At 36.3% G+C, this 13,007-nt stretch overlaps 1 protein-coding gene across 1 annotated transcript; it reads left to right on the top strand.

Annotated features, from left to right (window-relative positions):
- The first annotated feature begins 2,158 nt into the window (after positions 1-2,158).
- Positions 2,159-12,650, top strand: capga (capping protein (actin filament), gelsolin-like a). The gene is made up of 9 exons (XM_056456900.1): positions 2,159-2,243; positions 5,377-5,570; positions 5,665-5,819; positions 6,689-6,850; positions 6,943-7,092; positions 8,806-8,892; positions 12,046-12,178; positions 12,252-12,343; positions 12,429-12,650. The coding sequence occupies exons 2-9, from the start codon at positions 5,378-5,380 to the stop codon at positions 12,492-12,494; spliced, it is 1,038 nt and encodes a 345-aa protein (XP_056312875.1). The 5' UTR covers positions 2,159-2,243; position 5,377; the 3' UTR covers positions 12,495-12,650.
- Positions 12,651-13,007: the final 357 nt, after the last annotated feature.

Genomic DNA, 13,007 nt, shown 5'->3' with positions numbered 1-13,007 from the left:
AAAGCTATTACCCATGCCATTTCAAACCTACATGACATTCATTCATCCTTAAAGCACAGACTAAGTTTTTGATGACACTTGAAAGCTTTTTGTTTGTCACCCGTAAAACTGTAAAGAATATAGTCAACCAAAAATTAAAATTCAGTCATTATTTTCCCCACCTTCAGCTGCTGCTGATCCTGCTGAACGCCAAATACACTCACCGGCCACTTTATTAGGTACATCAGAATAGGGAAAAAAGGTGATTTAAATGACTTTGAACTTGGCATGGTTGTTGGTGCCAGATGGGCTGGTCGGAGTATTTCAGAAACTGCTCATCTACTGGGATTTTCATGCACAACCATCTCTAGGGTTTATAGAGAATGGTCTGAAAAAGAGAAAATATCCAGTGAGCGGCAATTCTGTGGGCCCAAATGCCTTGTTGATGGCAGAGGTCAGAGGAGAATGGCCAGACTTGTTGCAGCTGATAGAAAGGCAACAGTTACTCAAACAAACACTTGTTACAACTGAGGTCTGTAGAAGAGCATCTCTGAACACACAGCACGTCCAACCTTGAGGCGGATGGGCTACAGCAGCAGAAAACCTCACTGGGTGCCACTCCTGTCAGCTAAGAACAGGAAACTGAGGCAACAATTCACACAGGCTCACCAAAATTGGACAATAAAAGACTGGAAAAAACGTTGCCTGGTCTGATGAGTCTCGAATTCTGCTGTGACATTCAGACGGTAGGGTCAGAATTTGGCAGCAACAACATGAAAGCATGGATCCATCCTGCCTTGTATCAGTTGTTCAGGCTGCTGGTGGTGGTGTAATGGTGTGGGCGATATTTTCTTGCCACACATTGGGCATATTAGTACTAATTGAGCTTCGTGTTAACGCCACAGCCTACCTGAGTATTGATGCTGACCATGTCCATCCCTTTATGACCACAGTACCCATCTTCTGATGGCTACTTCCAGCAGGATAACGCGTCATGTCATAAAGCAGGAATCATCTCAGACTGGTTTCTTGAACATGACAATTAGTTCACCGTACTCAAATGGCCTCCACAGTCACCATATCTCAATCCAATAGAGCACCTTTGGGATGTGGTGGATTGGGAGATTTGCATAATGGATGTTGAGTTGACAAATCTGCAGCAACTCCGTGATGCTATCATGTCAATATAACCAAAATCTCTGCGAAATATTCCTAGTAGCTTGTTGAATCTATATCACAAAGGATTAAGGCAGTTCTGAAGGCAAAAGTGGGTCCAACCCGATATTAGTAAGGTGTACCTAATAAAGTTGCCGGTGAGTGTATTAAAAACATATGGATGTCAGTAGGGAACTGTTTGATTACCCACAATTCTCGAGGTGTTTTTTTATCTTATCTGGTTTACACAGGTTTGTTGAGAGGCAGATCTATATCAGGCCCTTATCATCAAACATGGCTTTATTAGGTAACTAATTTACTTTTGAGATTTTCTTGTGGACCTATAACCAGATGATTACAGATGATCAAAGTTAATGTTAATCTAGCGACCTCTGGTGGTTCACCACATAATCTCTCATACAGTACGTCCTCTTCCTTACAGCAATGGGAAGGTTTTTCTTATGTTAGTAAAAATAGACATGTTATAATTCTTACTAAAGCTTCAATGTACACCCATACATCATAATCATACAGTATTATACTATTATAAATGAGAAATCAGATAACACTGACACCTTTAACTCACACTTTCCACTGCCATATGTTCCATGGAGAAATAGATATATCATAATAACCCTATGATCTTTAGTGCTTAAAAGTTCACATGACATTTGTTTACCTAAATACTGAAATCCTGTGAGAAATAAAGCTTCAGGTCATCAGGCTGCGTTTTCAGACATTGTTATTTTGACTTTTCACCACCTTGTCTTTTTTCCCCTCACTCTTTCCGTAAATGACATGAGTGCTTGTGTAGTCAAAAAGAGATGTTTGCATACAGTGTGTTTGCAACAGATGTGAGATGCTGATGATTAGACTCCCCCTGCGGCTAAACATTTGGTTAATACACTTTTGTCCATCCAACCAAGAGCTCCACACAGTCAATGCCTCAATAATTGTTCGGCCTTTGTAAGTTACCGAGGGGTAAATAGCAGGAAGTTATGAGTCAAGTCAGTCAACTGTACATGCAGCAGAGGTGGTTGTTCAGGCAGCTATTACATTTAAGAGCTGTCAGGAGTTGGACTGACATCAGCAAACACTGTTGCATTAAGGTAAGAAATTCATATTTCAGCATTTTGTGACTTTTTCTGTAAAAAACAAAAAAAAAAAAAAAAAAAAACAAAAAAAAAAAAAAACACATTTTAAAATACATTTATATTAACATTCAGTCAGTTTTTCTCATGGTTTTTTTTTTTTAAATAAAATTCTGTTCATCAAGGTGCCATTTATTAAATGTAAAAATTTTTTTTCTATTTATTAAGTTTTAAATTACTGCTTATTGCATGTAGTTTCAAATTAAAAACTGTTATTTCTTCAGTCGTTATTGCTTTTATTATTATTACCATAAATTATAATTTTAGACTGATTTTTTTTTTTAAAAGTCACACGACTGAAGACTGGAGTAAGGAAGCTGAAAATTAATCTTTAAAAATAACAGGAATACATTATAAACTACTTTTGAAGAGTTATTTTATAGTGCAATAATATTTCACAATTTGTACTGTATTTTAGATTAAATAAACGCAGCCTTGGTGAGCAGAAGAAGCTTATTTTAAAACATTTAAAAATCCTTTTGACCCCAAACTATTGACCGGTAGCATACATTTATAAATATTACAAATGAAAACATAGCATTACAACAGGTCACAGTTGACAGCAAAGGTTGCATGGGTATTTAGCAAAAAAAAAAATTAAAAAAAAAAAAAAAAATAATAATAATAATAATAATAATAATAAATACAAATTAAAAAAAAAAAAAAAAAAAAAAAAAAAAAAAAAAAAACACAAAACAATATTAAGAGAAGATTAATGTACAATGATGATATTTTGTAAAAATGTAAAACTGTAAAAGTATCCATACAAGTATTTAGAATTTTTTAAACCCACATGGACATGTCACCAAAATGAACAGCCAGCCAGGAGTTGGAAAAACAGCGGTCAAAATCAGATCTAGATCCTGGAGCAAGCCATGTAAACTCCAGACTGGCAGGCCAGGGAAGTCAGAACACAGGATAGGACTGGAAAAGTGTAAGACAAGACAGCAAAGAGGCAGCAATAATATAAAATTAACTAATTAAATCTAAAAGAAACTATGTAATCAAATATAAACCCTAGTAGAAAGAGAACTAGATTGACTTGGGAAATTGGATAAAACAGAAACTGAAATAAGTACTTCTAGAATCTTAAAAGAGAAATTAAACAAATCAAAGAGACAACCAATAATCAACTACAGGACTGGGATTGACACACAAAAAAAAAAAAAAAAAAAAAAAAGATCAAAAATGGTTCAAGTGATAAAAGCAAGATAAAGATTACGACACAAAATTAAGTAAGCACTAGGAATAAACCAAAAGAAAGCAGTAGCTAAACAAATAAGTTAAGAACTAAAAGCAGCAAAACAAACCACTCAGTAAGGATACAAGAAAAGCTCATATGAAACGAACCAGCAAAGAAATGAGACCACACAGCACAATATATAAAACAAAGCATACGAGAGACAGGTGAAAACAATCAGGATGACAAAGAAATAAGAGGGTGGCGGGGTAACTGAAAACAAAGTGGAAAGACAAAAGCACATGGCCAACACAAATTAAGGCAACGCAATGCAAACAAGCACAGGACAAACGGAATCATTAAACACAAGACTGTCAGGTCAGGACCATGACATAATGCATACATATTAATTTCCAAAAATAGATCTTTATAACTGGTTTTGTGTCCATTGTCATATTAACACGAGTTTTTTTTTTTTTTTTTAACTTTAGTTCCTTCAGTAAACTTCTCATGAAATTTCTTCCCAATTGAAATGGTTTTAAAACAGGGTTTCTGTTTTCAGAAGAGTTATAGAAGAATATAATTATCATGCTGGAATGACCCTGGTCATTTCTAAATCTCTAAATTTTCTAAATTTTCACTTTCTGAAAAATTCTATGAATGACAATATATATATATATATATATATATATATATATATATATATATATATATATATATATTTTTTTTTTTTTTTTTTAACAAACATTTTACTCAAACCTACGCTTAAAGTGGTCTTAATTTTTTTTGCATCCAATTCTCTGATCATTAGGCCATGGCTGCCCCTACAGTTTACAGTGGTGCACAGCACTTCTAAAACCCTGGCACTAGCGACTCTGAAAGATCAGCTGTTGATAGTAATTTCTCTGAATTCACTTTGATACCATATTTGATAGAAGGAAGTGAAAACAAGTGCTGTCAGCAGATATATAAAAGCAAGTGCTTGACCGCTTCACTAATTCAAGAGAAAGCATAGATTGCCATCTCATGCTTAAGGTGGTTGATGCTGATTTGGGAACTGTTTGAACATTTACATATTTTAACATCAGTAATGCGAGAACAGTCAAAAGACAAAGAGTCACCCTCATGTGGTTTATTTCTGTTTGTGACCTCACATCTGACCGCTTGATGCAATTGAGTAATCACTGTAAACGCAGTCACTGGGGGTGAACTCACTCTGTTGATCTGTCTATCGGCCTTTAGTGAACGTGGCTGGGTGTGTGTAAGCCCTGTGTTTTGTATGGCTGCGCAACAGTTGGCCTTATGAATTATTTGTGTGGCAAAATTGCATCTCATTTTACAGCTCTATTATATGTGATCTCTCTGCTCTCACCTCCCACCGTCCTTCCCATTGTGCATCTCTAATGAAGCATGCAATCCCATGCTCTGCTTCCATATCTGACCCCTAACCTTCAGGGTTCCCCGCCTCCACTGTCTGGATCAGGCAAACCCCATCATACCTGTTTGATCACACTGTCTGCTGCTCATTCCCTCCCACTACTTCTAATAATTCCACTTTCTGTTCCTTTTTTTTCCTTTTCCCCTTCCCTTTGCTATTTCTTTCTTTGCATTCTATCCCTCTCATTGTCATGTTGAATTATTACATCATGTCTCTTCTCCAGCTTTTCAATTTCTTTGCTTCATCAGAATCCATCTTATGAGCCCTGTACATACTTGATATTTTAGTTTCCCTCCTCTCTTCTTTTCCTTCTGCTCCATTCTCTTCTTTCTCTCTCTCTCTCTCATACACTCTCGCTTTCTCCTCGCTTCATTCCCCCTTTTCTTGTCCACCACCGCCTCCTCTCCTCGTATGTTTCCTTTCCCAGTGAAGCCCCAAACCTTGTACACACTCTTTCTCCTCTTCCTCAGCAGGATGCTTAATCTGCGGGCAGCACAGAGCCAGTTCACCCATGAAGTGCGAGAGCCTGGGCTTTGGGTTTGGAGGGTGGAGAAGATGAAGGCTGTGCTCCTTGACCCTTTGCAGAGGGGGATCTTCTACAATGGAGATGCATATATCGTGCTCAGCAACCGCGGAAAGGATGGAAGTGACCTGCACATGTGGATGGGTTTGTAGTACAATTTGGTGTTCAATTAAATTAAACAGTCCTGTAGCTTGGCATTTGTTTGTTTATTATTGCTGGATTTCTTCTTTTGGTTAAGGGGAGAAGTCTTCCCCGGACGAGCAGGGGGCTTGTGCCATGCTTGCCACTCAATTGGACAGCTTCTTGGGAGGAGAGCCAGTGCAACACAGACAGGTGCAAGGCTACGAGTCGCTTGAATTCATGGGACTTTTTCCTAAAGGAGTCAGCTATAAGGTGAGTTTAAATGGACAACAGTGGAACAAGAAGCCCCTCCCCTCCCCATTTATTATTACTATTACAAAAAAATAATGAAGATCTTTTAAGCCGTTTAAGGTTTGTTGTTGTAAAGAAGGAGCTGAGCTGAAAGGCAAAGCTCTCAATCTATCTTCCTATACTCTCACCTATGGTCATGAGCTTTGGGTCACGACTGAAAGGACAAGATCTCGGATACAAGCAGCTGAAATGAGTTTCCCTTGCAGGGTGGCAGGGCGCACCCTTATAGATAGAGTGAGGAGCTCTGTCACCCGGGAGGAGCTCAGAGTAGAGCCGCTGCTCCTCCACATCGAGAGAAGTCAGCTGAGGTGGCTTGGGCAACTGTTTCGGATGCCTCCTGGATGCCTACCTTGCGAGGTGTTCCAGACATGTCCCACCGGGAGGAGTAGCGCATTTATAATGTATGGCCATACACCCAAAGCGCACAGTCATGAGGGGGTTCTCTCCACACCTCCACCAGTGGCAGCATCCACTTGGATGGTGCGACGGCATCCACAAGACAACAGCACCACTCCACTCACCACACACTTGCTAGGGGGAGAGAAGAGACGGTGATAGAGCCAATTTGGTTGATGGGAATGATTAAGAGGGCTGATGGAGGGAATTTGGCCAGGACACTGGGGTTAAACCCCTACTCTTAATGAGAAGTGCCATGGGATTTTTAATGATCACAAAGAGTCAGGGCCTCAGTTTAACTTCTCATTCAAAATAAAGAAAATAATTATTTTTTTACAATTTCCAAATACTTAGTTTTAACTATGTTTTTGAGCGTACTAAAGAATGTGCCTCTAAGAAACTATGGGCTCACTGATTTCTCCATCTTGTCTCAGGAGGGTGGGGTGGAGTCAGGCTTCAAGAGTGCCAGGTCTAGAACTGATCCTGTTAAATATCTGTACCAAGTCAAAGGAAAGAAAAACATCCGTGCAAGAGAGGTGGAGTTTAGCTGGGGCAGCTTCAACAAGGGGGACTGTTTCATACTGGACCTGGGAGAGGTTTGTATATGTCTATATATGCTACATACTGTATTCTTGTGTGTTGGTCTGCATTGTTTATGATCCTTTTATGATCTTGTGTTTATGTTCAGAATATAGTCGTATGGATTGGTTCCAAAGCCAACATGTTTGAACGACAGAAGGTGCGTGAGATAGCAATGCTGATCAGAGACACTGAGAGGAATGGCAAAGCTCACATCATTGACGTTCGAGAGGGAGAGGAACCAGTGGAGATGGTCAAGGTAAAAACAACATTTCTATTCCTTTAAAGATGCATTTGGGATCATTTTAATCATAAAAAACTGTAACATCACATGGTAATTAGGTTTAAATTAATTTGTTGTTTGTTGTCCTTAATGAGTCATTAAAACAATATATATATATATATATATATATATATATATATATATATATATATATATATATATATATATATATATATATATATATATGTAATTATTATTTTTTTGCAGGCAAAATTAATGACTGATATCACGAACATGTTCACAACAACCTGAATACAGTGCTCAGCATATATTAGTACACCCCTAAAAATTCATATTTTTAATATTATATTTGTGAATATACATTAGATTAGTCAGTACTGAAGCCAAATCTGGAGCTTATCTAACAAAATAACTTATGATAACGGTCCAAAAACTAGTACACCCAAATTTATGTTATAAAAAAATATTGCATACAAATTTTAAAAAGAGGAAAAATCAAGAGGAGCAAAAGAAAAATGGAAAAATTTTGTTAAAGTTTTGTAGGTTGCAATATTTAGCTTGAATTTAATGGTATTATTTTTCAATTTCTAAATATGTTTGGTGACTAAAATATTATTTGAATAAATATATCTGTTTAATAAATCAGTTTTTAAATGCACCAAAATACATCGCCTATATTCACTGAGAAATGGATAAAAATATTTATTTTCAAAATGCGGTGAACTCATTTTTGCTGAACACTGTAATGTTTGTATTTTTGTACTCTGTGGGAATATAAAGTTAACCCCAAGAAGTCAGAAATAGACCTACAATTATTTAAATACAATTATTTACTGAAGAAGATAGTTAGCAGTTTTATCAACAGAAGCCAGCTTCCACACCCACAAAGAGTCTATAGGCCACTCTGTGTTGAGTCTCAAATCAAGAGCAATTATACTTTTACAGAGGGTCACGAACTACATCATGCCTTTAGGTAGGAAGATTCTGGTTGGTTGAAATAGAGATAACCTTAGACAATCTCCACATGTGGAAGTAAAAATCAAAGCATATCTTTCAATGACTATTTAGGTGACAAGCAAGCAAGCTCGGTCAGACTTAACAGGTCGTCCAGAAGGCTATTTCGGGGGTCAGAATGACCACAGAACTGCGATTCAGTCATCGAGGAAGAGTTTAAGCAAGTATCTTATCAGTATAGTATATTGCTGACAGTGTGAGAGCAGCATTTTACAGAGCATTAACACAATACAAACTACAACAGAATTCACTTTATTTCTAACATGTAATATCAGTGTTGTCGCTATCGCGGCCATCGCTAACTTGGCATACAAAGCAACAAACACATTCAATTACACTTTTATTCAAAAGAGGGATGACTCTTAGAGGACATGAAATAATCTAGGCAGTTATTATAAACTTTATTTATAATCATATTAAAGGAGAGATATATATTTATATATGTATGCCAGTTTTTGATTTTGTTTTTTGACTATACTGTTATTAAAAATGAATGCCAGTAAGCCAATGATTTGCACTTTATAAATCTCCAAGGACCACGGTTGTAGCTAGAAATCTTCTTTAATGCTCTACTGATGAAAGAAATTAACCTACATCTTCAATGGCCTGAGGGAGAGTGAATTAACAGCACATTTTAATTTGCTAGATGAACTATCCCTTTAGGGATAAAAGAAAGACTAATTAAGACATGATTTGTCTGTTGTCACTTGTAAGGCACTTGGTCCAGTTCCAGCTCTGAAGGACAGCTCCACGGAGGAAGACTCTGAAGCAGATATCACCAATTCTGCTTCCCTTTACAAGGTCAGCCCTGTCTCTTTTATACTTAACGTCATTATATTATAAAAAGAATCAAAGTACTTCATCTAATCTTGTGGTCAATCAGTCTCCTTCTATGTTATAAGGACACAGTTTTACAGAGATATCAAAGGGTGGGAATCTCCCACAATCTCCACAATAGGATATTGTCACAATACTTGTGTCATGATACAATAGTATTGCGATTTTTTTTTAAAGTCTGCATGAACCGTACATTGCTGAGACTCTTATTTCATTACGTTGATGTACTTCCAACTGAAATGAAATATTGAGTAGAGAGTGGGGCTTTTTTGTGAATCATTCCCTCATAGTAAACTATCAGTAAGAGTGTCGTGGTTAAGAATATTGTGGCTGAAGCTACGGTGGCCAATAGATGTGCTGTAATTTAAGAAAACACATACAATTACAAAAAACACCAGCAAATTAAGATAAGATCTTCATCCGTTTGACAGCACACTTGCTTTAAATCCTCACAATGTTAATACATTAAAAACGCACTGCATTTTCCCACAATGCAAAAACATCAGAACACAACAGAAACATTTCAAGGGGACCCAAAAATGTGACGGACGCCGCTGTGTCGTGACTATTGCTCATTGAAGTCGTAGATAATCTTTGAAAGGTGAGTTTTTTGTTTGTTTATTTTAATATCCAGATTCCCAGGTCTTCAGTATTAATAAGCCTAAATAACCATAACCCAAATAGCCGGGTCCGTCACATTTTAGGGTCTCCTTGAAACATTTCCATTGTGTTCTGTGTTATTTGAAAGTGTTGTGAGAAAATGCAGCAATGTTTTTGTGAAGTTTTTGCATTGTGAGAAAATGCTGCATGTTTTATTCATTTGTTTGCGGTGGGGAGGTGGTGGGAGGGAGTCGGGGGGTGGAACGGGTTTTGTGGATTTGCAGCATGTGTGCTGTCAAACAGATAAAGATCTTTTCTAAATTTGCTGGCATTTTTTGTAATTGCATGTGTGTTCTTGAATTGCAGCACGTTGCGCTCTCCCGGCCACCATATGAAGCCGTCAAACTGACATCAACAGAACAACCGACACTCTTTTTTAGTTGATTATTGTGAACATTGTAATATATTTGTGACTTTAAATATATTGTGATATTCTGCAATATATTGCAATTTATTACCTTTTTCCAACTCAAGATTATGTCTCCAAAAAAATGATTTATGTGTTCTCAGGTTGTGTATCTCACGTTAGTTTTATTACTGGAGATTAAAATGGGATTATCAAGCAGACAAACTGACCAACACTTTAAAAATCTCGAAAATGTTGTATTTTGTTGATGCCACCATCTTTATTTGACTTTAATTCTTTATTTTATGTTGAGGATTGAAAACTTAATTTTAACTTAAAACAGGGGTGCGTTTCCCAAACAATGACATTACTCATGGCTGAACTATCATAGTATGATGCATCGTTTGGGGAAAGAACGATGTAGTAGTGACAAGTGTTTCCCAAAACCCCTAGTTTCTCTGTCGCAGATCAATCGTTTGAACCATGTTAGTTTTAACGTAAAACGTCCATAATGACGCTCTAAACAGGGTGGAGTAACTACTTCTTTAGAGAAGTACCCCATAATTTCTTTGTGCAAATTATATTGTTTTTGACGCACACAAATTTACACAAAAAATCCAATATTAGTTTTGATAAAACATGCACTCGTTTTCATATTAATTGAAATATATGAAAATGGCACGTATAGGGCCTGTTTCATTTACAAAAATTATAGAGAATACTCCATATTCTATTCTAAAACATAAAACCACTTCCAAAAATCGAACACATATTCTAATATCATATATAAATCATAAAAATAAATAATGAGGCTATTTATTAAGAAATTAAATTTAATACTTATTATTTATTAGAAAATGAAAAAAATCATACTTTAATAATATTAATAATAATAATGATGATTATTATTATTATTAATAAGTAGGATATATATATATGTTAAGTCTACTTTTACAATTTGACACATGCAAGCCACTGCAGAAATATTCTAACCAACAGGCCCATGTCATGTACAGTACAGATACTTAATAAATAACCTACTATAAATTAAAACCGTTAACTTATGCTATAAATTTTTGTTTTCACACGCTTTGGAGACATAACATAAATTCCACTTTATAATAATAGGTCACCTATAGCTTTCACCATGAGGCTGTGTTCAAAATGTTCAATATAAAGATCGCTAAAACTGAACTGTAAAAATACTTTGTAAGCTAATTACAGCAATGAGAGATGATTTAATGTTTTTTTTATCATTCCAAGTTTAAAATTAAAGAATGTTGTAAATGAATAGGGCATAGGGGGGATAAGTGGGAATAGAACACAGCCAGGAACTATGCGTCTAACTACAGCTCCAGAGGTGTAGTTGCAGGCATACAAGTTTGCGAATGTTCGTTGTAACGATGGATTTGGGAAACGGCAAATCAACAAACTATGTTTGTAATGACGGGACTTGCGACCTTAGTTGGCTAATGATGGTTTTCGGAAACGCACCCCAGGTCTGTAATGTAATATATTATTATTACACCAAGTGGTGTAATAAAATCTTGGCTATATACTGTATCATATGGCTGTCTGTGTATTAATAAAATATTGGTATAAAAAATATTTCTATACTCTGCTAAATAGGCATGGCATGATAACCGTATTCAAGGTATACTCTGGTTTGGAAAAATCAAGGTTTTAAAACCGTCAAAATTTTCTGCTATACCGTTCCTATGGTATGTGTAAGATTTTTTTATTTACATTTTTTTTTTTTTCAGGACGACAGTATCTCCAGCAGAAAAGATGATAATTTGTAAAGAAATCTGTGTTTCTGAAACTAACAAAGACAGCAGAAGTCGATGATTCATTTGAATTATATAGTCTGACATGTTTACTGCTCCAAAACATTATAAATGTTCCTCAAAATAAAATATTTTGTGTTCAAAAGGGAAACAAGTTTTAGTTTTTCACTCAGACATTTAAAAAGAATATATGTTAGAGCAGTAATCACAATACCGTCAAACCGTGATATTTTTATCCAAGGTTATCACACCATCAGAATATTATACCGGCCCTTGCCTACTGCTTAATCGATATTTCCTCACCAATAATTCTCTCTCTCTCAGGTGTCTAACGCAACAGGCCAAATGACTTTAACAAAACTGTGTGACAAAGGACCTTTCGGTCAAGAGCTGCTGGAGAAAGACGACTGCTTCATACTGGACAATGGCTCCAATGGGAAGATCTATGTTTGGAAAGGTGCGTATTCAATCATGTGTGTGTCACGTAACATAACTTTTTTCAATCATTACCTTTCATTACTGACACGCAGGGAATGGAGCTAATGCAGAGGAGAAGAGAGTCGCCTTGAAGGTGGCAGATGAGTTTATTACAGAGATGAATTACCCCAGGATGAGAACACAGGTACAATAACCTGCAGTTCACACTTTCATTTTCACATCTGTGCAAAACTATGACCTCCAGTCATCTACTTTTATTATACCCTCAGGTGGAAATTCTCCCTCAGGGTCGTGAATCGGTGCTCTTCAAACAGTTCTTCAAGAGCTGGAGTTAAACATCAACGCCAGCAGGATGTATGATACTCTTTTTGTATAATCGCACAGCATACTAGTCTTGAGTCCTGTTGTAGATACCTGTTGGAACTGTTTGCTGTTAGCCAAAGGATTGCTTGTTTATTGTGAACGGGACAGTAGTCATTTTTATTAATAAACTGCCTATTTAAGAATAATATGTTTTTAAAAACTATTCAAATTGTTCCATAATTGTCTGTCAAGTGCATTATTAAAAGGATAAAACATGACTCAAAGTTCTGTTCATATGTGAAGTTAAAATATTATGGACCCTATTAATATTTCCGGGTTTCTTAGTAGCAAAAGTCATCATAGTTGGGAAACTTCGAGTGCAGTGAAAGGGAAATTACGGGAGAGCGGGGCTCAAAGTAACACTTTTTGGTTCTGGCCAAATAATGAACAGATTAACCCATTTGTGCTCAGATTTTTAGAAATGATTTCTTGCATGTAGCATTGTTAATGTATGAACATGTTTTGCATTTATTTTCTCCAGGTTT

Source organism: Danio aesculapii, chromosome 5, assembly GCF_903798145.1.
Source record: "Danio aesculapii chromosome 5, fDanAes4.1, whole genome shotgun sequence".
In the NCBI taxonomy this organism is placed as follows: Eukaryota; Metazoa; Chordata; class Actinopteri; order Cypriniformes; family Danionidae; genus Danio; species Danio aesculapii.
The sequence above is the reverse complement of the archived record's forward strand: the minus strand, read 5'-3'. Positions and strand labels throughout refer to the sequence as shown.